Source organism: Hemicordylus capensis, chromosome 1 (genome assembly GCF_027244095.1).
Source record: "Hemicordylus capensis ecotype Gifberg chromosome 1, rHemCap1.1.pri, whole genome shotgun sequence".
Taxonomy (NCBI): Eukaryota; Metazoa; Chordata; class Lepidosauria; order Squamata; family Cordylidae; genus Hemicordylus; species Hemicordylus capensis.
The window spans coordinates 48,815,417-48,841,886 of record NC_069657.1 but is presented as its reverse complement, the minus strand read 5'-3'; the positions used below and the strand labels follow the sequence as shown (position 1 = coordinate 48,841,886).

The window sequence follows — 26,470 nt, the reverse complement described above, 5'->3', positions numbered from 1 at the left end:
AAGGCAATGCAAGCAAGGAAAAACTGGAGCCAACCAGAGTGCCTGGGCATAGATGTGTCAGGCTCATACCCCAAGAGATTCTCATATCTTTGAAAGAGTGCACAGAAAAGAACATTTCACCAGGTGCTTTTTCCCATCACTGCAGCAACTTTTTATGTATGCAAGTCCCTTCCCGTTCTAGGCCTAAAAATCCTGAGGTGCCAAGAAGCAAGGCTGGCACTGGGAAACAAACTGGACTGGGTCATTCCAGTCACAGTTCCTTAGTGGAAAATGTGGGAGTGGAGTGAAGGAGCAGAGAACCAAGCGTATAGGGTTGGCACTATTGCTACTAGACCTGCTCCTAAACTTAGAACATGCAGAGTTGGTACCAAGTTCAAACCCTGGTATCCTCCAATTAATGGATCTCTGGCAGCACAACTGGGAAGGGGCCCTGTCACTTGGGATACTAGCGGGGCCCTGCTACAGCACTAGACTAGATGGACCAGTAAGGCAGCTTCATAATATGCGAGTGTGAGAACAGGCACTTCATTCTCAGAAACAACCTGGCCTGTTGAAAATATGGTTGAAGTACATGGGGGTACTGTCATGCCCATAGTGAAATGCCCTCCTGAATGGCTGACTGTGGGCCCAAGTCACCAAAAGGTTCATGCTGAGCTAAGTGACCTCATGCTCAGCTAAACACAAGATCATTCAAGCTCTAGCTGTTCATGATTAATCCCTTGGGCCACTCCATCCTGAGCACAACATACCTCTGTCAAGATTGCCTGAATTGCTCCTAGTCAGCAAGCTTTCACAGGTCAGCCAGTTTTGACAAATCGTCTTAGGTTGTTCCACAGTAGATACTGATCTCAAATGTTAACACATCTTCCCCTCCCCAGACCAGACAGTTTGCCTGAACAAAAAATACCCATTTCCCAAAAAAATATTTTACAATATTTGAGATTAATACTTTAATAAACCTTGGCAGGTGTGGCCTGGGCCAGGTCCTTGTGCAAGAGATGTGCAGATTTGCTTATAATACCCTCACCCACCACAGCAAATACAGGATCCTTTGAAGATTACTGCCTGGGTTGGTGCACAGCAGCAAGGCTGCCCACTCTTGACCCAGAAGTCATATAGCAGAGGCTCCAGGAGGAGGGAGAAACTGTAGAAGAGCTTGCCTTTGTGGGGATGAAGCCAACAGGGACCATTCCTAGCAGAGTGGACAGATTCTTGCACCCACTGTCTACAGAATGAGTTCTTCCATTATGGCACAAATGTGATAGGGTCCCCAGTGGATGGATGCCAACTCTACAGAAACAAAGAGAGATGGGCTGAATCTCTGGGAGCGTTTCCTTCTTCGTTACACCAGTCTGGTCGTCCCCCCACCCCAAAATGTTGCTTCTTCATAAGAAAATCCTCGTCCTATAGACAAGGCTGAGTTCCTAGTAGTAGGACAAGAAGTCTTTCTCCATTCCCTCTGTCTGTCTACAGCTCTGCTAATGTTTGCCTCCTTGGGTGAAGCTCTCCCCATTTGGTGGTTCTTTCTCTCGGTTGGCACCACTAAATGTCTGTTCGGTATTTGTGTCCACTTCGTCAAACTTCCAAGCTGGCAATGTAACTCCTAGAGGAGAGGTGACAAAGCCAGGCAGGCATTTAAAAATAGTCTTCCAAGTGCGTAGTTTGCCCTGGATTGTAGTATAGGAACATAGGAAGCTGCCTTCTACCAAGTCAGACCATTGGTCCATCTAACTCAGTATTGTCTACACAGACCAGCAGCAGCTTCTCCAAGGTTGCAGGCAGGAGTCTCTCTCAGCCCTATCTTGGAGATGCCCGGGATGAAGGGCCAGACCACAATGGCCTGCCCCAAGTACATGTGTGGGTTCTTTTGCTCTGTGGACAGAGGGTTGGTCATTTCAACTTCTCAGCTCTGGGTGGCACCGAGTCCCTTTCAGCTGCACTTACAGGATTTCACCACCATATTGGAGAGCTGCTCCACTTTGGGGGTCCGTCCAACATAGTACAGGATTGTGAGAGGCTCCAGATCCTGAGGCACACAACAGGGGGAAGCAGATGCTTCGGGATTCAGCGTATTGTACAGGCCAAGCACCTGGGAAAGCAAAGAGAGAATAAGTGAAGAACCTGTCCAGGCCCAAACCAGATTGCTTTCAGGCAGCAAACGGCTTCTATAAGTGATCCAAAACTATGTCACAATCTGCATCCATCCGTACCTCGACCATAGTCCAGTATATCTAAGATGAACAGTGTGGCTGTTAATTGGGAGCAGCTGAGCAAGACGCAGCCTGGAGGAACACACTAGCACACCCTTGTAGCATCCAAACCTCAACTCTGCACTGGTACAATCAGTTTTCTTGCATATTCTGCTGTCTTTTAATTAAAAGAAAAAGCCTGGGTGTAACCATCCCGTGGCCCTGTTTGAGCTTCAAGAAAAACAGCTGAAAAAAATCAAGTTGCTTTGGCCAGCATCTCCAGATCATGCTGGACTTAATCCAGCCTCTCTCAAATATCTACATTCTCCTCCCAGCATTCTGAAATCTTCCACAAATCCTCTTTGCTCAATCTCACATATTACAACAAGAGAGAGCAAGAGACTGCCAGAGAAGAGCCCTAGAAGACCCTACTGGATTATTCGACTGCTTCCTCAGTGCTGGATCTGAACCACTCTCTAGGCAAAGCACTTGCCACGTTCCTCCCCAGAGACTGCTGCATTTAATGGGGCAATATAAGGCAAAGAATCACACTCCATTCCGATCCCTCTGGCTGGCATTCTGCACAGAAAAATGCCTGCACCACTGCATCTCCGTCTCCAGTTACCGCCAACTCGTTTGGTGGCTACACAGAGACGGGCCTTCTCGGTCGCTGCCCTGAGATTGTGGAATGCGCTCCCTTGCTGGGATACGATCCTCCCCATCTCTGGCAATTTTCAAAAAACACCTGAAAACCCATCTTTTCACCCAAGCTCTCCCAGCTTCCTAATATTTTGGGGTTTTAATTTCTGTTTATTTTTAAATTGTTAAGTTGTTTTTTAAATTTTTGTATATGTTTTTAACTGGTTTTATGTTATTGTAAACCTCCCAGAGATGAAAGTTTGGGGCGGTATACAAACTTGATAAATAAATAAATGTGTATGAAACGCCACCAGGGCTGCAGCAGAATAGGGCTGTTCCACTCCAACTTTGAACTATGCAACTGCCAAGTTGTGTGAAGAGACCTCAACTGGAAATCATGGCACTTGTGTCACACAACTGCGGTTGCGCCATTTAAAGTCTGACCTGAACAGCCCTCTTCTGCAGCAGCCCCAGTGGGGTTTCAGCTACACACAGTGGTGTGGATGGTGCTGAACCAGCCCCATGTCTCTGAGCAATGTGTCAGCCAATGCTTTTAACATACATTGTTACAAAAGCCTGATGCGACTACTTTGGTGCTGGTGCACCTTCCAATTCCCAACTTCTCTCCCCCCAAACCACTGTTCCCTCTAACAGGGATCCCCAGATGTTGTTTCACTACAGCTCCCAGCATCCCCAGCTGCAACGGCCTTTGGCTGGGGATTCTGGGAGTTGTCGTCAACAACATCTGGAAATCCTTGTTAGAGAGAACACTGCCCCAAACTCCAGAAGTCTTGCTTTTCAGCCTGAAATGACAAGGTTGTGGAATCCCCCAAGCTCCTTACCCACAATGATTAGCTTTGCTCATTCTTTTTCACAGCTTCCCTGCGATGCAGACATGCTGGAACTTGCTAGGACTTGTGAAGGGGTTTCTACTTCCCTCCATGCCGCTGGCCTCAAGGAGCAGAATCAGATCCTCCTTTCTTACCTAACATACTGCTCCTCTTCCATTGGCCAACATATTGTGCAAGGCAACATGGGCAGCTTGAGCACCACCTACGCCCCTGCCCCTTATTTTCAGCAGGTGGTGCATTGTGCAACACCAGGCACAGAGTCCTTACTGCCAAGCAAGGTTGACACACTTGCAGGAGCATGGACGGTCCTCAAGCTGCCGGCATCCCCTTTTGCACATTATCTCCGTGTCAACAGACATTTAGATCTTGCCCTGCCTTGTGGGTTTGTGGCTGCCAACTCCAAAGAACTATTCCTGGCTAATTTCCCCCTAATATTTTCCAAAATATCAAATCATTAAGGTCTCCAGGATTGCTTTCAACAGTTACCTAGAAATTGATGCAGATTCCTGGAGATTCCAGGCCAATCCTGGAGGACTCCAACCTACATGGGCCCAGGGCCCTTTATGGCCATTTAATCAAAGTCATAACTATCTTCTTCCTGATAGGGCTCACAATCTTTAAGTAATTAGATTTGTACAAAGTTGCCTCAGGGAAATGCAAAGGATGCCCTTTCTCAGTTATAAAGTCTTGCTCCTTTCCATGTGCTCTAGGAAACAGATTATCCTGAGATCACTGGTGCTCTCTGTCCTCCTGGTTTAAGACTTAGTTTGATCAGAGATTGACACTTCTGTCACCAGCCTTTCAGGGTTATTATTGACATTGATGCTGCCAACTTCACTGTCAGAAAGACACTCTACTATTTCTACCACAAATCTCTCTTTAAGATGATCTTTTGCATAATCACTTCTTCAGCTTAATGCTGTAATATTAAGATGGGCAAGTTCATGATAAGTTGGTGGCTCCTCCTTTAAAAGCATTGTGCTCCATTCCACAATAGAGGGAGTCAGTTTGCTATTCATAGAGATGGTCTATTGAGTACAAACCAATGTCACAGATGGTAAGGAAATAATGCGGGTATTTCCCTTCATCACTCTAACACACACACAGTAGGTCTCTTTGCATTCGTAGATGCCTGTGCCTCATGTAACTACAGTGTTAATCATATCTGGGTGGAACTGAGATGGTATATCAGCTATGTTGGTTCAGCAAATGCTTTCCACCAATGGTAGCGGTTGTCTTCCGTCATGGAAACTGTCTCCTGGGTGTTGAAGTTATTGCCAATGCCAACAACAGTTAGGGTGCTTGGCTCATAATTTATGACAGGCATTAATAACCACAGTGGCTATATAATCGTTGCAAAAAGAAAAACCTCCTCTCTAGCTAGCTACCCACTCTGTATGGGAACCACTGGCAACCTGTTGATTTCCTCCTTTCTACTGTCTGGTGCGAGGCAGACATCACATGCAGAAGGATTTGTCCTGTTTTCCTCTCAAATGTAAGTAACAGGCAGCAGCGATAGGCCAGTTCAAAAGAAGCAGCCAAGTCAGTCAGTCCCTCATCCAGTTAAAACTGCAGGAAGTTTTTAGAGCAGGAATGGAGTAACAGGCTCCGAGATCACAGTAAGAGGGAGGACTCAACAGGACTTTATTGTAGGGCTTCATTTTGTGTTTAAAATGATGGAACCCACTGTTGGTGTCCAGAAAGTACTGTTGCCTTAATGAAGGGGCAGCGACGATGACTTGACTTAGAATGAGAGGCAACGAGCCCTCATTAAGCTACACTGGATGGGAGAGAGGGTAAATGATGCCAACTCAGCTTGGCTGAAAAGCTGAGATCAGTAAGCCACCAAGGACAACGCAACCCCCTTCCTAAAGAACCATAACCGGGAAATGCCCATAGTGCTTAGAAATCTGTACAATTGCAACTGCACTATGACTTTACCATCTGCTATGCAGCATAATTTCAAATGAGGGCACCAGAATTCTGACAAAATGCAGATGCACAGCCCCCACGGATGAGGAGCAAAGCTTAAAATACACAGCATTCATCAAAGTGTCAGAAATCAAAAGTTTCGGTAGAAAGGGTTGACTGGTCAAGACCAAGTCTGCCTCACAATGCATATATTTGGGTCCTAGAGCATGGTCTAAGGGCACACAATACCAACACCTTGCTAAGCAAGTCTTGGTGTGGCCAGTGCCTGGATGGGAAACCCATGTATGCCATCTTTATTAAAGCTATTTATACCCCACCCCTCCAATACACCACCACTTGGAGTGGCTCACAACATTAATAGAATAGATACAATATAAAGTAAAAGATTCCTGGGTGGGTGGAGAGCTCATCTTGTGATAGCAAACATGACTTGTCCCCATAGCTAAGCAGGGTCTACCCTGGTTGCATTTGAATGGGAGACCACATGTGTGAGCACTGCAAGATATTCCCCTCAGGGGATGGAGCCGCTCTGGGAAGGGCAGAAAGTTTCAAGTTCCCTCCCTGACATCTCCAAGATAGGGCTGAGAGAGATTCCTGCCTGCAACCCTGGAGATGCCACTGCCAGTCTTGAAGATGATACTGAGCTAGATCTGACTCAGTATATGGCTGCTTCCTAAGTTCCCATGAACACTAAGCAGATTAAAAGACCAAGCTAAAACCACTTTTTAAATATGTTCATATTAAAAACTAAAAAGCTAAAAACTAAGAACTAAAAAAACCTAAACTAAATATTGAAATGCCTCTTTAAAAAGATGTGCATTCGTTTTTTTAAAACACTGAGAGGGAGGATGGCGAAGCTCTTCTGGGAGAGTGTTCCCAAGCAGAGGGGCTACAACTACAGGTGAAAGTCGGAAAATTAGAATATCGTGCAAAAGTCCATTAATTTCAGTAATGCAAATTAAAAGGTGAAACTGATATATGAGCCAGACGCATTACATGCAAAGCAAGATAAGTCAAGCCTTAATTTGTTATAATTGTGGTGATCATGGCGTACAGCTCATGAAAACCCCAAATCCACAATCCCAGAAATTAGAATATTACATGGAACCAAGAAGACAAGGATTGTAGAATAGAACAATATCGGACCTCCGAAAAGTATACAGTGTACTGTGCTTGATCGGCCAGCAAACTCGCCTGACCTGACCCCATAGAGAATCTATGGGGCATTGCCAAGAGAAGGATGAGAGACATGAGAAACAATGCAGAAGAGCTGAAGGCCGCTAATGAAGCATCCTGGTCTTCCATAATACCTCATCAGTGCCACAGGCTGATAGCATCCATGCCACGCCACATTGAGGCAGTAATTGCTGCAAAAGGGGCCCAAACCAAGTACTGAATACATATGCATGCTTATACTTTTCAGAGGTCCGATAGTGTTCTATTCTACAATCCTTGTCTTCTTGGTTCCATGTAATATTCTAATTTTCTGGGATTGTGGATTTGGGGTTTTCATGAGCTGTACGCCATGATCATCACAATTATAACAAATTAAGGCTTGACTTATCTCGCTTAGCATGTAATGCGTCTGTCTCATATATCAGTTTCACCTTTTAATTTGCATTACTGAAATTAATGGACTTTTGCACGATATTCTAATTTTCCGACTTTCACCTATAAAAGGGCCCCCTCTAGTCCCCACCAACCAGACCTTGGTCAGTGGCGGGGCCATAGATCACAGTGGCAGAGCATCCAGGTTCACTCCCTGGTATCTTCAGGTAGGGCTGGGAAAGAATCTTTCCTGAAACCTTGGAGAATCCACTGCCAATCAATGTAGACAATCCTGAGCAAGATGGACCCATGGTCCGACTCGGTATCAGCTGCCAACTTTGGCAGCTTCTTATGCTCCTATCTCCTTTTCCCTTTCCACACTCCCATCTTCTGCTCTTTTCTTCCTACACATTCATAGCCTCATATCTTCTCATGCATCCCATTGCTTTCCCCATCATTGTTTCACTCCCCCACCCTAAAGATTCTGAATACGTTTAATCCCCAAGCCTCAAAAATAGAACAGAGGCAGGCAAACGTATGGTGATCTGCACTGTTGATTCCATTCACAGAACATGCTATGGATAGCTGTTGCTGCTACTGCCCGACACCCATCTGAAATTATGGCCCTAGCCCTTGACCACCATACATCATTTACTTCTGTACTGTGTTAATGGTAACTACATGAATAGGAACAAACCCACAGTGTTTACAAAATTTAGTAAGAGACTGGACCTTTTGTAGACAGAGAGCCCACATCCAGTGTAAGGCACTGAAGACAAATGCAGCAGGGAATCATGCCAGAAAGAACCAGTTACATTTTGCAGGACGGCTGAGAAATAACTTATGTATGAGGAGCCACTACTACCAAGCCAGTGCAAGGATTATTGTCCAGATCACTCGTCTGCTGTTCCACAAAAGCCAGTATTACACAAGAGCAACTACTGAGGCTGCTGAGATCCAAGTCAGTTGAGACCCCTGCTAGCTAAGCAAAGAGGCACTGTATTGAAGTGGGATTCTCTTTATTTAGCAGGGGAGAGAAACTGGCCCTATCCATCCCCAACATGACATCCCTCCAGTGGCTGCTGGTAGTGCCTATCTTATGTTTCTTTTTAGATGGTGAGCCATTTTATCTATCAATGTAAACTGCTTTGGGAACTTTTTGTTGAAATGCGGTATATAAATATCCGTCGTATTCATTGCAAAGAGCCAGAAAATGAGTACAAAGCGGAGATGGCATTTGAGCCTGGGCCTCTCGGACTTTCTCACTATCCATAAGTGGGATGGATACCTGTGGATCATGAAGGACCATTTTACTCCAGTCAAATTACATTATGAGACAAGTGAAAATAAATACTATCTCTGAGCATCTGCAGAATGACTTCCCAGCACATATATTACATTTTAATCTGGGCATGTGAAGAAAGAAAGATATAGCTCTGCTCTAAGAGCTTGGATTTGTCCAAGGGGAGTGGGAGATGGGCAGTCAACATTTAACTAGATAAAATACTAAGATAAAAAACAACAACTCCAAAATCCCACCAGAAAGCACAGGAGTTGGTGCTGAATTTGGAGCCACATGTGTCAGGGGCACAACATCAGGAGTGATATCTGATGATGTGCAACATCAGAGGAGTGAAGACGGGGGGAAGCAAAGCTCACCACACAACAGAAAAAAATGCACCAGCTACTCTAGGTAGGTACATCTGTACACACCTTGAGAATAGAAGAGACTGTGTGATGGAGGAGGAGAAAGAGGTCAGCCAAACTGAGTCCTATATGACTCTTCTTGGCCCCCAGCAAAGGACAGACCCAGTTGGCATTTTTAAAATGCAAGCATTCCCCATAAACAGCAATAGCATGGGCCACCTCAAGTTCCCACTGGGGATGGCTTTTAATGGAAGGCCACAGGGCAGCCTCAGAAGACTTGCTGGCTGAGCTACTGCTGGCCTGACTAAGTACTTAACATTCCTGCTCCAGCTGCAGTGCAGACTTTCCTTTTCTCTTCAAATGTATTAATGTCCACTTCATAGCATGGGGGAGGGGGAGAGATAGTCAACTACCACCACCTCCCCAACAAACAATTCACTCCACTCCTGCTTCACAGACAATGGGAAAGGAGATAATTATATTATAGATAGATAGATAGATAGATAGATAGATAGATAGATAGATAGATAGATAGATACACACACACACACACACACTTACTTTAAAATACCTGCCAAGTGTGCCTGGTTAGAAAAGACAACTGTTGTGTCAAAAGATCATTTTAGCCATTCAACAAAAACCAGAGTGCCACATATTGTGAAACACTGGATCGTTTCCCTCTACACAACTGCTCTGGCACAGCATGTGTGCCTCCTAGGCGGCTTTTTGGCACTAGTTTTTTTAAATGGTTGGTTTCTGACCAAAAAGCACACAAAGAGCAAGCAATGGGCCACAAATCATTGGAACTAGAACAGGGAGTGAAGGCTGATGAGAGAGACAAATGGATGGCAGCAAAGATCCCACCCTCAACCACTTGGGACAGTAGTGTGCAGAGGGTCTGCAGGACACCCAACCTACATTCCTAGGGCAAAGACAGCAATCACTGGCAATGCAGTGAACTATGAGAACTCAAAATACAGCTGCTCCTGGTCCGAGGTGGGGGGCGCATGTTAACCACTTTCCAAAATTCTAGGCTTGTGAATCCTTGCCCTTGAGAATATGAAGAATTGCTCTACCGTGCTGTGAGTCGTGTCTGCGCTGCGGAGATATGGGCAAGGTCCAGAGCAAAAGTTGGCAAAGTACCCCTTGGGCTCATGGACCCACTTCCAGCCCAAGTCTTGTCGAAAGTCAATGTAGAGGCGGCGCACACAGCAGTTCTCTTCCAGGTTCCTGGAATGAAAAGGGTTGGAATGAAACCATGTCATGGGATCAGGGAAAGGACACCCACCCCTTTCATGAGAGTTTTCACCTAATACCAGAACAGCTGTTACCCTGCTCTCATAAGTGCAACTCGACCTGTAAAGGAAGTCCATCCAGAAGAAACTGAATTGCTGTCACCACCTTGCAGGGAATCAGGAATCAAAAGAGTGGAACACAACAAAAGAGGGTTAAGACAAAAAATATGTCAGCCTCCAGGTTCTGCCATTCCAGTATTCCCAGTGGCACATGCAGAGCAAGGAGAGACCCTTGGCTGCCATGATGCACAGTCTAACAGAGCTGTACGGTTCCATGCAAGATAAATCCCAGTGCTTTTCCAATGCAGCAATTGTGGAAGCAACATTACCATATGTATCCCTATTGTTGGGAATGGGGATAAATGGGGCAAGGCTGCTTTCACAGCCGCTGGGTTTTAAAGGCATGGGGGCTTATCTTGTGGCTTCACTGCAGCCCCAACACAGAGCCTTCCAGGTTCATTAGCCATCATGTCAGCCAATGTAACTGCATGTTATGTTAAGCCCATGACTGGCACCAATGTGATTGATTTGTACAACTTAAATAGCCACCATGGGAGGACCCCATCAGTAGGGCTGTGTGTCATGTCAGGTCCAGCAGACATATTGGACCTAGCATACCCTCTGCTGGGCATTGTCAGGGGAGAGTTCCACTTTGACAGCAAGATGCTGCCTCCAACGGTCAGAATTGCTGGGAGGCTCCCTCCTATTGTGGCAGAACTCCAAGATCCGACAGCTGTGTCAGACTCCGCCTCCCTTCACTGCCCTCCTCCTCCTCGCTCCAGAGGAAGCACGCAAGAAGCTGCCTTGCCTTCCATGGCTTCGGTTTGAAAGGGACTCCCGCCTGCCGCCCTCACTTTCGCTTTCCTTCTCAGTCTTGCTCCTTCATTACCAATCCTGCAGCTTCTGGAAAAACAACCAATCCTGCACCACTCACAGGATCTAGATCAGGGATTCTCAACGTTGGGTCCCCAGATGTTATTGGACTTCAACTCCCATAATCCCCAACCAAAGGCCACTGGGCCTGGGGATTATGGGAGTTGAAGTCCAATAACATCTGGGGACCCAACGTTGAGAATCCCTGATCTAGAAGGAACTCTAAACAGGAGGCAGGGGCGGGGGAGACCTTTTAAAACCCAAGCCATGGAAGGCAAGGCTGATACTTCTCTTTCCAGAGTGAAGAGGAAGCCGTGCAGCCTGTCCGCTGTCCCTACCCAATCACAGGTGAGGAGGCAAAGGGAAGGGCAGTGAAGAGGGACAGGGTCTCACACAGCTGTTAGTTCTCCAGGACAAGAACCCTCCCCACCCCAGTTCTGACCATTGGAGGTTCCTTGGTGTTATTCTGGAACTCCCTCTGACATTTCAAAGAGAAACCCAACCTTGGGCCAGTCCCAGCTCCAGTTGACAATTATACTTTCTGGTGGGCTTAGCTGGGTCAGCAGATGAGAGTTTTACAAGTCTCAGGAAGGGCTGGGAGTAAGGCAGCAGCCGAGGCCACTGGAATGGAGTCAAGTTCCCAGATCGACTTGCTTTCCCCAGATGCCAACACCCTGAACTGCTCCCTTTACCTACCGAGTGCCTAGACTGAGACGTGGATGTGCATGAAGGCCAGCCTGCAGCTACCGGTAGTTCACCAGTCCTTACAGGAGACCGATTTGCCTTTTCCTGGAATACTTCTCATGCTGGCAGTTTAGCACCAAAGGAGATCTGCTCTGGCGATGTGCCCAAGGACACAATAAGCCAGGCCAGCACAAATTCTGACATGTCAAACTGAATGCAGCCATCAGTCATTTATGGCAGCCTACCAGGGGATCAGTCAAACTCATTTTTGCTGCCTGTCTGGTACTGTGAAAATGGGAAGGTTATCCATAGGTTGGAAATGGAAACTGGTTTATTATTTCTCTGTGTAAACCGCCCTGAGCCATTTTTGGAAGGGTGGTATAGAAATCCAATCCAATCAAATTAATAGTAATAGCAGCAGCAGCAGCGGGACAAGAGAGCCCCCCTCCCACCCACTGATTAGATTCGTAGTTGGAGCCCAGTAAACCAAACTATTTCCCCCCCTCAAGCTGGGAAGAGGAGTCAGTTTATTCTGAGACAAATTGGACCTAACCTTGCTGCTGAAAACGTTATCAGAAGTACAGTGGGGGCTGATCACTTCTGGAAGCCTTTCCACTCACAATATATTTATTATATTTATCATTTTTTATTATTATTATTATTATTATTATTATTATTATTATTATTATTATTAACCATATTTCTATACTGCCCAAAACTCAAGTGTCTGGGAGGTTTACAACAACCTTACACAATACTCAGCATGCCGTTACTCCAGCTGCACTGATGGGATAGCGGACTCTGTCCTCTCTCCCTCCGGCATCTGGTTTGAGCCAATGCAGTGTGCTGGGCACTGGAGGAGGAGGAGAGAGCACCTCCATCCCTCTACTTCTGCTGCTAAAGGAGCATCAGCACCAAGCAAGGTATCAAATGGGTATGAGGGTGAACCAGTTTACTTTGTCAACAATTAGGGTCATCATATTCACCTAATATTTGAAACAAGGATTACAAGCTACAGCAGTTGTATTTTTAAACCAGGAATGACAAAACTCAGCAACATCACTAGCTGTCACAGACTCAGCAGGCCGCAATACATGTTCGATCAACTTGATGGGTCACCAGAAGGTGTGTAGACCTGTCAACAACCAGGCCGTTCCCAACTTTGTTACAGGCTGAAGTCTTCCAGAACATATTCTAATCACAGTGCAGGGAAGAATATATTTTTAGCAGACAGGGGGCTCCACTGCTACAGAGAAAAATGATGGGGCTACTCAACTCCAGGGCTAGGTAGGTAAGTCAAGATCTTAGCTTACCGAAAGCAGTAATTGGTGTCCAGTCCTCGTTTCTTCCTCTGGCTTCTTAGGGTTGGACTCCCAAGTCGATGTGGAGGCAGCATCATCAAAATCAAGTGAGGATGGTGAAGGTCCTTCTGCTTCTTCAGGCTCCCCAAGTCCCCACGCCCGTGGCTATCTTCGCTGTCAATACCTGAAGAGCGGCAGGGAGGGTGTGGGGGGGAAAGGACATCTATGAGACCTCATGCTTCCTTCAGAACTGCACTAGAGAACGTTGGATTCCCTCAAAGATGCAACAGGATTCCTGTTGGGGAAAGCTTCCAGAAGCTTGACACTGTGAGGCTCTTCTGTATGGACTGCTGCTTTGCCAGGACAAGCTTGGTTGCTCTAAAGACTACAGTGAAGTCTTGTGGGTTACGGGTTTTAGAGTTTGTAAACTGGTGGTTGGACCATTAACCTGTCCCTCTTGGTGCTGGTTTCAGGCCCAGGACAGATGGAAAAAAGATGAACGGCTTGCAGGGGATGTTGGAATACTGGCACTGTGCAACAGAAGGAATCTTCAGAGCACTAGGGGTCATAAGCCAAGCAGCTGTTAATGCTGAGCCTAGCCAAGCCACTGGCTGCCTTTGCCACCTGAGGCAGGTTGCCCAGTTTCCTTGTGCCCACATTGTACAAGCTGGAAACCAGCGTGAAACCAAGATTTCATCAGAGCCAAGTTTTCCAGAGACAGACGGATTTGAATTTTAGTAATTGCTCGGCTTTGTACATGTTCACACATCTCTGCACACATAAGGAACATCCACACAACTTTTAGCAGTTTTGTATTAGTTAGTCATGGTTTCCCCCAGAAATCATGGGAATTGTAGTTTGGCAAGTATTGAGGATTCTCTGTTAGAGATGCCCAGCCTCCCTCACAGAACTACCATTCCCATGGTTCCTTGCGAGCATCGAAGTACTACAAAACCGTACTCCTAATCTAGCCACGGAATTGCTCCTTTAAAAAGGACTATCCACATATGGATAGTCCTTTCAAAAGTAGAGATTCAGTGGCTAGATCAGGAGCATGATTTTGTAGTAATTTGATGCTCACAAGGAATCATGGGAATTGTAGTTCTGTGAGAGAGGCTAGGCAGGTTGTGCTATAATTGGTGACTATATGTATATGCAAATGAAATCAGTAAATCAGTAAATCAGTGTCCATATGTGGATATATAGTCACCAGTCGTAGCACAACTTGCACATAAATAAAGTTGAAACACTCAGGTCTAGAAGGGATAATGATTATTTTCTCCCAGTGACTCATGTAGCTGCTTTTCCTTCCAATCTGCCCTCTGTCACCTTTGAACTTGATCTCCAGAACTTCATGCAGGTTCTCCAGAATATCACCATTGGACTGGAAAGTGTTACATGGACAATGGATGCTGATCTCCAGTCCCAGGTTAGACTCTGTTAGGAGAGAGAGAACTCATGAGAACAGCATTCCAACTAATCAAACAGTTCTTCAGCAATTGTCATTCTGTTTGTTCAATCAATGTTTGTTTGCTTGGCTTTTGGCAGGACTCTCCCACTAGTGGGTTATCATCCTATTTTTGTAGGAGATAACTGAAAATGTGGGTGGAACTACATGTATGAAGAATATGGCAGCTGGCACTAAAAATGTCAGCCATATGTTGAGTTCTCCCCTCCCGAGCCATAATGAATTTACCTCACATCTCAGCATCATTAAGCTATGCATTTTCAACTTCCTTTGTTTTTATCCCACCTTTCCTTCAAGGCAGCATACATGCACGCCCACTTTATCCTTATAACACCACTATGGGAGAGGCTAGACTGAGAAATGGTGATGGGTCCAAGGTTACCCAGTGAGCTTTGTGGCCAGGCTGAGAGGGGATTTGAACTCCAAACTCTGTGGCCCTAGTTCAGTACTCTAAATAGTATATCATACTGGCTCACCACATTTCCTGCCCCCTGTTCTATATCACTAGCTGCCACCTGAGGGAGCAAGAAAATGCATAGCATAACATCAGGACACAGGTAAGTTGAAGGAGATCTACCCTGACATAACACTACCTTTTTGGCATCAGATCTGTGTTTCTTGTAAAATGTAGTTCTACCTTTCAGGTTCCACAAAGATTTGGAGTTTTCTTATCCTCATTTCTATTCAACTCCATCCATTAAAGATGGATTTTACAGATGTGTCAATAAGAACATCTGGAGACCACTAATATGAAAAAAGAGATCAATCATAAGAGACAAATCAGAGGTTCCAACCCTGTGGTCACTTAGTTGGGATCACCCCATTGATCCTGGTGAGACTTACTTCCGAGTCAAGGAACACAGAAATCAGACTGCAAGACTCTTGAAGAATGAAACTTCTACTTTCCCTGACTTTGCCTAACAGGGTGTGCCTGTAGGAAGTTTCCTTGTTGGAACTCTATACCACCATACCCTGACTTCTGCAAGAAGGGAAACCAAATGCTGCCTAGAATGCAAATTATTTCACAAATCTGCCCAGTTCATATAATTTGGGCACTGAAGTTGCATTGCCTTGTCATGGAATTTGAACATTCCTGGCAAGGATTTCAACAAAAGTGGAGAAGCAGAATGTACAAGCCGACACTGCTAGCTGGCAGCCAGGGGAATTAACTAGGCCTCCTGATGATCAAGCTAGACACAATCTTGCTGCTTCTCAGGCCCTGACTAATCTTCCCAGCTGGCCGCAGCTACCGAGTTACAAAGCTTGAGCTCTGTAGAGCTGCGAGCACTTTGTTGGTATTCTCTTATAAACATCAAGCTGTGGCAACTGCTACATTGCAGAAGCTACAAATACTGGGCTAAAGCTGCCTGTCATGCTCACCTACAAAGCATCACCTACAGCAGTGTTCCTCATTGCAAGGCCTGGAGACCAATGGTAGCCCCCATCATCAACCCTACGTGTGAGTCCCTGATAAATTGTTTATTGGGCCTGAGAGAAGCTTCAGCCAAACCTGAATACTCTACACAGTCCTCCAGACACCAAGCGAAGATAATCATTTCCACCTTGCAGGGCTGCACTTTGCCTAGTGCCAGGGGGCTCCTTTAAAAGGGAAATGGAGGCCTCCGGAGTCCCTGCACCATCTTGAAAGGCACTCACAGAGTGCTGGAAGTGTAGCCCTTCCCAGCACTCTCCTCCTAGAACACTGGAGAGGGCTCCATCTTTCTTAAAAGGCCCTCCCAGCACTGAGTGAAGGTCAGCACAGTTGGGAGATGGCTCTCATCTTGAAGGGGTTCCCCCGCCCTCCAAAGTGGTCCCCAGTTGAAAAAATAATAAAGACCACTGACCTACAGCACAAGTATTTCACTTATTTTATTAATTTTTTACATTTTATATCCCGCTCTTCCTCCAAGGAGCCATACATACTTAAGTTTCTCCTCACAACAACCCTGTGAAGTAGGTTAGGCTGAGAGCGAAGTGATCGGCCCAGAGTCACCCAGCAAGTATAATGGCTGAAAGGGGATTTGAACTCTGGCTTCCTGGTCCTAGTCCAGCACTCTAACCACTACACCACGCTGGCTGTGTGATGTTCTCTTGAACTGGGTGGTATTGGCCAAAGTGTCCGCCTTGTCCTACCAGCAATTCAGGGATTGGGCTTTAGCCTCTGAGAGCCAAACTGCATATTACGTTACACCTGTTTTCAGGGCCGACATGTTTGTTTTCGAGAACGCATGTGTGGAGACCTTGATCTGGATTGAATCCATGGCAATGGGGAGGGAGCTTTAAGCCTCTGTCCCACGCCCACAGTTCCCCCACGGCTTTTTTTTGCCCTAGGAGGGGAGCTCCCATTGATACCAAAAAGCTGCTGAAGAGAGGATAGCTGGTCTTGCGGTAGCAAGCATGACTTGTCCTCTTAGCTGAGCAGGGTCTGCCCTGGCTGCATATGAATGGGAGACTACATGTGAGCACTGTTAAAATATTTCCCTTAGGAGATGGAGCTGCTCTGGGAAGAGCAGAAAGTTCCAGGTTCCCTTCCAGGCACCTCCAGGGTAGGGCTGAGAAAGATTCCTGCTTGAAACCTTGGAAAAGCTACTACCAGCCTGTGTAGACAATACTGAGCTAAAGACCCCAATGGTCCGACTCAGTATATAGCAGCTTCCTATGTTCCAGATCAGGACTGCGAAGGGTTAAAGCTCCCTTCATAGCACATGCTGTTTACTGAGGGAGAAAAGCAAGCACATCCATCCTAAAAATGGGCTTACTGTAATTGCATATAAGTGCCCAGGATAAGCTGCCTTAATTTAAGGCGGTGCATATAGTCAGCTTCTCCTGCTACTCTGCTGCCTGCGTTCTAACTTTGACTGGCCCTCAGATTCAGCTGTACCTGTGATGGCCCAGCTGTGAATCTCAACAACTGTGAAAGCAACCAGTGTTGCGGCCCTAAGCTGCCCTCAGACCCTGCAGCTGTTTCTGCCAAAGAGGAGCAGAGGCAAATCTCATGCATGCCGCTTTACTAAGGACTGCTCTAAGACAGAGGGGATGACTGTTCTACCCCTGGCATGCGAGTGCTGTTGGGATCAGGAAAAGGGGGAATGCCCGGGGTGACAAGAGCACTCGGGCAGAATTGGTTTGCTGTGGAAGCCAGGGGGTCTTGACCCACTTGCTTTGATCTTGGCAGCAGAGTTGGCCCTCTGGCCAGTCGAGTTGCTCAGCACTGGGCTACAACACCTGAGAAAGACAGAACATCAACCAGCTGCTAACTTGGCAAAGAGGCACCTTTTAATGTGGTGATTCTCTTTATTGAGCAGGGGGAGAGTAACTGGCCCTATCCACCCCCAGCACAGTACTTCCAGTGACTGTTGCTGGTGTTGATCTTAAGCTTCCTTTTAGATTGTGAGCCCTTTGGGGACAGGGATCCATCTTATTTATTTTTATTTATTATTCCTCTGTGTAAACCGCCCTGAGCCATTTTTGGAAGGGCGGTATAGAAATCAATCAATCAACCAACCAACCAGCTGAGGCCTGAGTCATGGGGCAGTGATGACCCTTCCTGTCTAGGGAGCTTCCCTGCCTTAAAAAGTGGCTCTCAACCTCCAACACTTGCCCATGTAGGTCCTTAAGGTGTGGAAGCCCACTCATGAGAAATCTGAGATGATCAGTGGTAGTGAGAGGAAAGAGGAGGAGGAAGACAGCAGGTCACATGTGGACCAGTTCAGCACAGCCAGTGGGCTTGTAGGGTTTGGGGTTGACAGTCTCCTGCCAGTCACCTTGCCTGCGATCACAGCAGTTGTGGCCAGCACATACCAACATATATATCCCCTCCCTTCAAGTCCTGTCTCCCACTCCCACACAGTCCCTCTAGCTCTCTTTGTCCCTTTGTCTGTGTACCTTTCTCATCACTTTATATTCCTCTCTTTCAGTCTTCCAGTTTCTCAATTGGAGTAAATACATGTACTCCTACTTGAGGCCGGGGTAGACATAATTAGTATTCCGTGAACTATGTGAACATTACCACGGGAACTGGCTGAGAATTCCAAATAATCAGAAAAAATACAAGCTGAAATCCAGGCTAATGCGCCAACACCACAGGGTTTTCCATTGCACAAGCCGGAGACATGATTTTCAGCATTCCTCTTTCCCTCCACAGCCCTCTGTGGCTCCCAAAAATGTGTCCCCGAGGGTTGGGGGACCCTCAAGCACATCCTTTTGGAATGCAGAAGTGGCTGCAGATGAAGGTGGGGAGGATTGCAAAAGATTGTGTAATGCTATAAACTCTGTTGTCTCAGTGCAGCATTAGTCTGGAAGTTAGCCACAACCGCTTAAAATAAATTTATCCAGCACTTTAATCCAGTGAGGTTCTTTGCTTCTGGGCCTTCTTCAGGAATGCTATCAGTTTGTATATCTTGTAAGAGGATATTGAGAAATATTTACCTCCTCACAAAACAGGAGTGAAAGTGGTTTAAATTCATAATTCCACATCTGGTTCACACACTGGGCAATTCTCAGGCATAAAGTGGTGGCTTCCATCTGTACCACATCCCACACCATATATTTCAATGCCATCAATCTCCTATTTTTTCTTATATTCCTTTTCTTTGCTGAATTGTTAATACAAGTTGCATTTGTGGTTATAAGCTATGTAATAAAAATAATATGTCTTCAGCCAAGGCTTTTAGCTATTTGGTAGTTTTTAGTGGGTATTTTAATTTGATATTTTTATATGTTTTGTTAAAATTTCTTGATTTGTGTTATTGGTGTAAACTGCCTAGAAACTTTGGTAGTGGACAGTATACAAATATGTTATATAAAATATTCAAAAACTCAAACCAAAAAAATGATTTTTGAGTTTTCCCAATACCAACTTAAATGTACACATTTCACTGCAAATGCTGAGAAGCCGAGTAATCAAGGGATGAGAAATCAACCATCTAGAAGTCTGTGTAAACCTGTCCTGTGTCACCCACCAACTCCAGTGATGGAGGAGGATCATTGAACCTGCTTCCTGCTCCACCCACCTCTATGCAAGAGCCATTCTCGCACAGTCTCTGTGACATCAAAGGACAGCCACTCCTGAGAGCCCCGTGTCATCACATTCCGGCCACTGAGGTAGCGCTGTTTTGCAATGTGCTCATCGGGCTTCAGGATCTGCAACAGGAGGAGACATGCAAGACAATTCAGTTTAGCAGCTCCTGCAAGTGGGTTCTTCCAGACTAGGAATAGGCCAATCTTTTCTACAAGAACATCTGTATACTTGTTTGTGCCATCAGTTTGCCCGGTACTGACTCTCACTCTGTCGCTCAGCCTTTACCAAGTATTTCGAAGAAAAGAAATGCATACTAGATGCAAGCAAATTCGGCCTTTTACCTTCTTCATTTATCCCCAGAAGGCAAAAATGAAAAGGGCATAGAATGTGTTGGAACAGCCCTGTTCTTGCCTTCAAAATCCAGCATGACTGATCACATGGAGGGAACTGGATTGTATTTGCTGGCCCCACCTCCTGACTTTATCACCTTTGCTAAATGCATGAACGTGTGCACAGCTGTACGCCTGAAAGCTCTGTGCACACAATCAGGAACCCTCATCATACCAGGGCTTCCTGAGCATATTCAAAGACCCTACACACATGCAGTTATATATGCATGAAGCCCATTCTCACCATCAGCTAAGAACATTGGGATCTGGAGAGAGGTCAGAAGACACAGAGACTGGGGGTGGAGAGATAGGCACAATCCCTTCCAAGCGTCCACCGAATATATGCAACGAAGGTGAAAGCAGGGCAAGACTCGCAGTAAACCCATAAACCAAACCTCTCTAGAGCTGGGAGGGGGCTTCATTGAACACTGTATTCCATTTCAACACCAAGGCATTTGTATTGCGCAAGAGATTCGTTTTTCAAGATGCTACAGATGCATTCTAGTCCAATTTGCATGGCACAGTATTTGAAGTTTAGAAAAGCTTTACCCAATATACCCATACAATGAGATTACAGAAGATACACAACATACTTTTTAAAAGAGAGACACAACGCCTACATATGTAAAAGAGAACACATCCCAATACACGACTCCAGTTTCCTAAAATGCCAAACTATTCATTACACATCAAGGAGAACAGAGTCATTTATATACATTCATATTCTATCAGACATTAATGAAACTTTATAAAGGAAGCCCGTTTCCCACAGAACATCCGACATTCTTTGCCTTCTCATAAATTTAGGTGGTGGACATACAGAGCAAGGAAGCACGGGCACAAGCAAGAGGAGCAAGTTAACAGCACTTCCCAACTAACTGCAAAGGGGAAGGGGCAAATTTTGACGACCACCTCTTTTCCAAGCAGTCCCGAGAGACATGTGCTCCTGGCAGCCAAAGGGGGGGGGGGAAGCTTTTGCAAGAAGGGGAGGGGAGAGAAGTGAAAGTTGCACCCAATCCCACTCTGCTGTTGGGATGTGGATCAAGGCTGAAGCGCTGTAAAGTTCCGTTCTGTTTGCAGTACTTCCGTGGATGTAGCCCTGCGTACCATCACCATGTCAGCCAACATTTTAAGTGCAGACCATGCTGGGTGTATTGCTCACTTCAGAGCTAGAGCAAGACTTTTTGGCTGCTGAAGTGGAAAATCCAAATTCTGTTCTCTGGCAGTAGCAATCTAATGACTACCTATGCCCCTTTAATGGAGCCCCATCTCAGAGGCAGCCAGCTCACTCTGCCTAGTCGTGGAGTTGACTCTGGTGACTTTTAATAGTCATTCATTCCAGAGACAAGAACTCGGCTTTGCCTGGAAGAGCTTCACAAACTCGCTCCAGGGCTGGGGAATGCACTCCCTATAGACATATCTGAGGCTTAAGATCATTAGCAGCCTTTAGGGCTCTTTCAAAGACACTTTGTTTTCAGCCTGGCCTCCCGTGACTTTTAAAGGTGTTTAAATTGTTTTAAGTTGTGATTGTTTTAATGGATTATTTTGTTTCAATTTGAAATTTGGTTCATGGGAACTACCTAGAGTCAGTTGGGTTAGGTGGTACAAAAATAAATAAATTGAATGAATGAAATATCTTGCTTCAGCAAGCCTTACAATACCCATGTAAGGTAGGCTGGTAATATAATCATATAATCATACTACAGATTGGGGGAGTGAGGCCAAGAACAAACAAAAGGACATAAGGGGGCTAGTATGCACCCCTCCCCCTTGAATTTATTTATTTATTATTTCTTTATTAAACTTCTATACCGCCCACACTTTCATCTCTGGGCGGTTAGGGTTAGGGAATTTAAGCTTGGAAAATTCAGTCACTCGCTGTGATGTTTTTAATGACTTTTTTGTGGATAAAATCTCTCACATTTGGGCCGAGCTGGATTCCATAGCTACTGGAGAGTCTACTGTGGAGGTATCCAGCAACTCCTCTTATGGGATTAGATTAGATCATTTTTGGTTTGTGACTCTTGAGGAAGTGGACAAACTGCTTTGGACTGTGCATCCTACAACCTGTTCTCTTGACCCTTGTCCAACTTGGCTTATCTCATCTGATAATCATATTATCAGAAAGGGTCTGGTAAATATAAATGCTTCTCTGAGGGAGGGCAGGATGCCGCCTTGTCTTAAGGAAGCTATTATTAGACCACTTTTGAAGAAACCTGCATTAGATCCCTCAGAGTTAATTAAGTACAGACCTGTTTCTAATCTTCCATGGTTGGGCAAGGTGGTTGAGTGGGTGGTGGCCTCTCAGCTCCAGGCAGTTTTGGATGATGCAGATTATCTAGACCCATTTCAAACTGGCTTTTGTGTGGGCTATGGGGTTGAGCCTGCCATGGTCTGCCTGATGGATGATCTCCACCTGGCTATCGACAGAGGGAGTGTGACTCTGCTGCTCTTTCTGGATCTCTCTGTGGCTTTTGATACTATCTTCCATGGTATTCATGGTTATGTTTTAAATTTCTTGTTTTTGTTTTGTTATATTCTTTGTTAAGAATATTTTTAGAAGAAATTATGAATATCATCAGTAGAGAAAACATGACATCAGGCCCAAGAGAAGCAGAAGATCTTTCTCAGAGTCATATCGGCTATGATTCAAGTTTACCATATATGGTCATTATACAATAAGTTGAATAATAATGTTTGAAGTTGACATCCTACAATTTCAAACTGTTCTTTTACTTCCTTTTTGTAAGCACATTAATAAACTCTTACATATATAAAAATTGTATTATATATTTTGAAGAGTTTGTGGATTTGTTTGTGCAAAATAAAGTCACACTTCCTATCATCTACAGATAGCAAGTTCTGCATCAACATATACACTTAAAATCACTGAATGCACTACTTTTTATAACTGAATATGCCGGGGGCGAGCAGTAAAAAACCCTTTTTATGCAAAATCACTTTGCCTGGTCAACGATGGGCCTCACCTACTAGTTATATTTTAGAGCAAACTTTAGACTAGTAGTCACTTTTTTTTCATACCAACCAGAGATTTAGGTACTCTTAAGGACTACTCAAATGAGATCTGAAGAAAGAGGATGAGATGACTACTTCTCCCCTCTAAACAGAACCCCCTTCAAAAGCAGCCTGGTATTGAGCTGTAGCCAGAGACCTCTTCAGATGTTATTTTAAGGGACACTGTGCATGAATACAAGTGTCCAAAGCACGCCGGAAATCCTACCCCGACTTGTCACTCAGCTTGCACTCTAGGCTGCTCACGGTTACAGCAGCATTTGTCTGAAGAGACACCAACCTTTGAGTCACAGAAATGCTGCCATTCATGGCAAGGGCAGTGGCCACTTCAGACCAAAACCACCCTAACCATGGGTAGCTCTACCTGTGCAAAGTGTCTTTTTTGGATAATGTCCAAATAGGGCTTTTGTCCTGAAGCGATCTTGTGTTTCATTTTGCTCTCACCCTTCCTCCAAGGAGTTCAGGGAAATGCATATAGTTCTTCCCCTGTGAAATGGGTTAGGTTGAGAATTAATGACTGGCCTAAGTCAGCTAAGCAAGTTTTATTGCCGAGTGAAGAACTGAATTCAGGTCCCTCCCCCTCCCATTCCTAATCCAGCGCTCTCAAAACTACACTGTGCTGCCAGATCTCAGGAAAATAGACCAAGGGCCAGCTCACGCAAGCTTTGGGCACAAGACAGTGGTGAGGTAGCCACTTGAAAATCCTGCCCATACTAGCCCCTCGCCTGTGATCATCTAACTGTGTGGAGTTTGTACCAAGCAAGGAGTTAAGTATCTGAGTGCCATTGCAAGCATTGCTTTTCAAGCATTTGTGGTGGCATGCTGAAAGATTAATCTTGTATGTGGTGGCAGAGACCCAGCTGGACATAAGCAAGCAGCCAACACATGTGGAATTTTCAAGCAGTTTTCCGGCAACTGCAATGTGCCCAACTGCTGCGTGAACCAGCCCTTAGGCTAGAACTGTGCCAGCATTCCTTGTTGCAGTTGCATCACGTTTTATCCCAGGATCGCTTTGCATTTTTCTTGTGCATTCTTCTTCTGGTAGAAATTGTGGGCCGACTTCTTGCAATCGCACCTTATATATTTCACACATTTCTTTGATGAGTTTTTACATAGGGTCATTTGGGATGTGCGTGCCAGCTCAAAATCTAGTTGGCTCGCCTTTGAACCGGTTCAGTTTGAAAGCTCAACCTCTAAGCAATACCAGTTTGGGGTCAAGCTAAACCAGGCTGGCCGGTTTGGAACTGGCTTGAAGCCCTACCTACTGGCAAAGGGGGACCCAGTGAGGATTCCCCTTTACCAGTAAAGGGACAAGTAGGGGGGGCTTCCCTTTTTACAACAGTAAAAATGAGTACTCACAAATCACACCAGTATCAGGGGGGTAGAGGCTCCCCCAACCCCTGCTGGCCTCCCCCAGAATCTCCTGGCCCAGTTTGGGCCCAAACCGGGCCTCTGTGCAGGCATGGAGGCCATTTTTTTTTTAACCTCCGTGCATGTGCACGAGCCATATGCATCAAGCAATGCAAATGGTCCAGACCAGGCCAGGAGACTCGGGGGAAGGCCGCCAGAGATCGGGGGAACCTTCCCACACCAGGCCACCATGACTTACGAGTACTTATTTTTACTGTTGTAAAAAGGGAAGACCATTGGGGGAGCCCCCCTGCCCCTTTACTGGTAAAGGGTAATCCTCACCAGATACCCTTTTGCCGGTAGGGCCTCAAGCCAGTTCTGAACCAGGGGCCGGGCCAGAGGGGCCAAATCGGAGCCTTCCTGGTCTGGTTCAAATCTGGTCTGGATTTGAACCAAGCCGGGAAACTGTTTTGTGCACATCCCTAAAAATTGCCAATTTTTATTTTTATAGAAAAATGTTTAATCGACATTGGAGTCATTGAGATGGGATGCTAACACAACTTAAGTCAGAAATCCACCCCCCCGGGGGGGGGGGGAATAACAGGTAAAATTAGCATCGAGTATTGAATGAGTACATTTGTGCAGAATTGGCTTAAACAAATCTTTTTAAAAGGAGGGGAAAGGCTCCAATATGGAAAAAGCGGCAGGAAAATAAAGGATTAGGAAGAGGGGCATTTGCCCAGACTAATCATAGGAAGGACTGTATCTTTGAGGTACTAACATTTACATAAGAATGAACAGGAAGCAGAGCACTCATGTGATAGATCGGAAGATTATGGGGTGTGTTTGAGACTGTACTAATGTCTTGTACTAGTTGACCTAATAGATGGTGTGCCAGTGAGCGAGAGCATATTTGCCCTTGTTATGACTAGAAAGCCTTAATGTGTATTAATCGTTTGTTGGTGCCATGCCTAAATTCCTCATCTTGACCCACCCCTAGCTGTTTACAGCTGATCACAGCCAACTTATGTCCCTGATGAAGAGGCACATCCCCATGGAGATCAAAATGTACATCGCCATTTAATGTGGCCCAGATGAGCATCGTAATGTGGGTGGAGATGCCAATTCAGAGGCACATCTACACCAACTATGTGCAGAACTCTCTGGCTGGATTGGGGCATTATCTAAAATACTGTATAAGCATTTTGGTAGCAAAAAAAGGTAAGGAAAAAATCTCTACATTTTCACTCAAGGGAGTACTGTCTAAAGTTAGGATAGTATCAGCAATTATTAAGTTGATGGAATACAGGCTGACATCCAGAGCAAAGCAGCATCAGTGCAGAGAGAGGGAGAGAGAGAGAGAGAGCAAGCAGCCCAAGATTGACATGTTCCTGGCAGCTAAAATGGCATTTGTGGGGAGGGGAGAGAAGGGGAAGTTTCACCCTATCCCCCAGTGTCAGATTTAGACACAAGCTAACTCATTCATTCGACTTCTATACCGCCCTTCCAAAAATGGCTCAGGGCGGTTTACACAGAGAAACAAACAAACAAACAAACAAACAAGATGGAACCTTGTCCCCAAGTCAGCCACAACTTAGAGCCCCAATTATGAGTGCTGCTGAATGGCAAAAAGTGACTCATTTTCAAGTTTTACATAATCGGTTGAATATAAACGAGAAAGGAAACAAAACAATTGTTCTTATAAGAACATGATAATATGGCTACACAACATTTAATTTATCATTGTTTTTATAAATCTGCAGAACCATCCAAGTTATATCAGAATTGTATTAGATGAGGGCCCAGTTTAGACCAAAGTCTACCACTGCAGTTACAGGCCATGTTCAGATGTCCCCTTTAGTCCCCAGCTAACTGAGCAAAGGAGCACCTTTTAAAAGTGGTGATTCTCTTTAACAGGGGGAGAGCAACTGGCCCTATCCGTCCCCAGCACAGCATCCCTCCAGCGGCTGTTGCTGGTGTCTGTCTTATGTTTCTTTTTTAGATTGTGAGCCCTTTGGGGACAGGGAGCTGTTTTATCTATCCATCAATACCTATATTCTTTGGAAAACGTTCTTTTGTTCAACCTTTTGTTGAAAAGCAGCATATAAATATTTGTCGTAGATGAATGCTGCTGTAATTGTGAGCAGGGCGGCAAAGAGTGGGCGTGAGTGATGTGCCAGGGCAGGACTTTGGATACCTTTTTGTAGTGCTGCAGGGCCTTTTAACCTTGAGATCGCTTAGGGCCTCAGCA

General features: G+C 45.4%; 1 protein-coding gene across 2 annotated transcripts in view; it reads right to left on the bottom strand.

The window, feature by feature from the left end:
- Window positions 1-935: 935 nt before the first annotated feature.
- TGFB3 (transforming growth factor beta 3) overlaps window positions 936-26,470 on the bottom strand; it is a 36,056-nt gene continuing 10,521 nt past the window's right edge. Inside the window, exons 3-8 of one of the 2 annotated variants that reach the window (XM_053262726.1) lie at window positions 19,440-19,569; window positions 14,289-14,396; window positions 12,972-13,143; window positions 9,883-10,036; window positions 1,945-2,089; window positions 936-1,290 (exon numbers count right to left, since the gene is read on the bottom strand). In XM_053262726.1, the coding sequence (XP_053118701.1) occupies window positions 1,289-1,290; window positions 1,945-2,089; window positions 9,883-10,036; window positions 12,972-13,143; window positions 14,289-14,396; window positions 19,440-19,569 (711 nt within the window). In that variant the 3' untranslated portion in view covers window positions 936-1,288. Of the gene's footprint in view, window positions 2,090-9,882; window positions 10,037-12,971; window positions 13,144-14,288; window positions 14,397-19,439; window positions 19,570-26,470 lie in introns of both variants that reach the window. The other variant, XM_053262715.1, reaches the window with a different exon arrangement.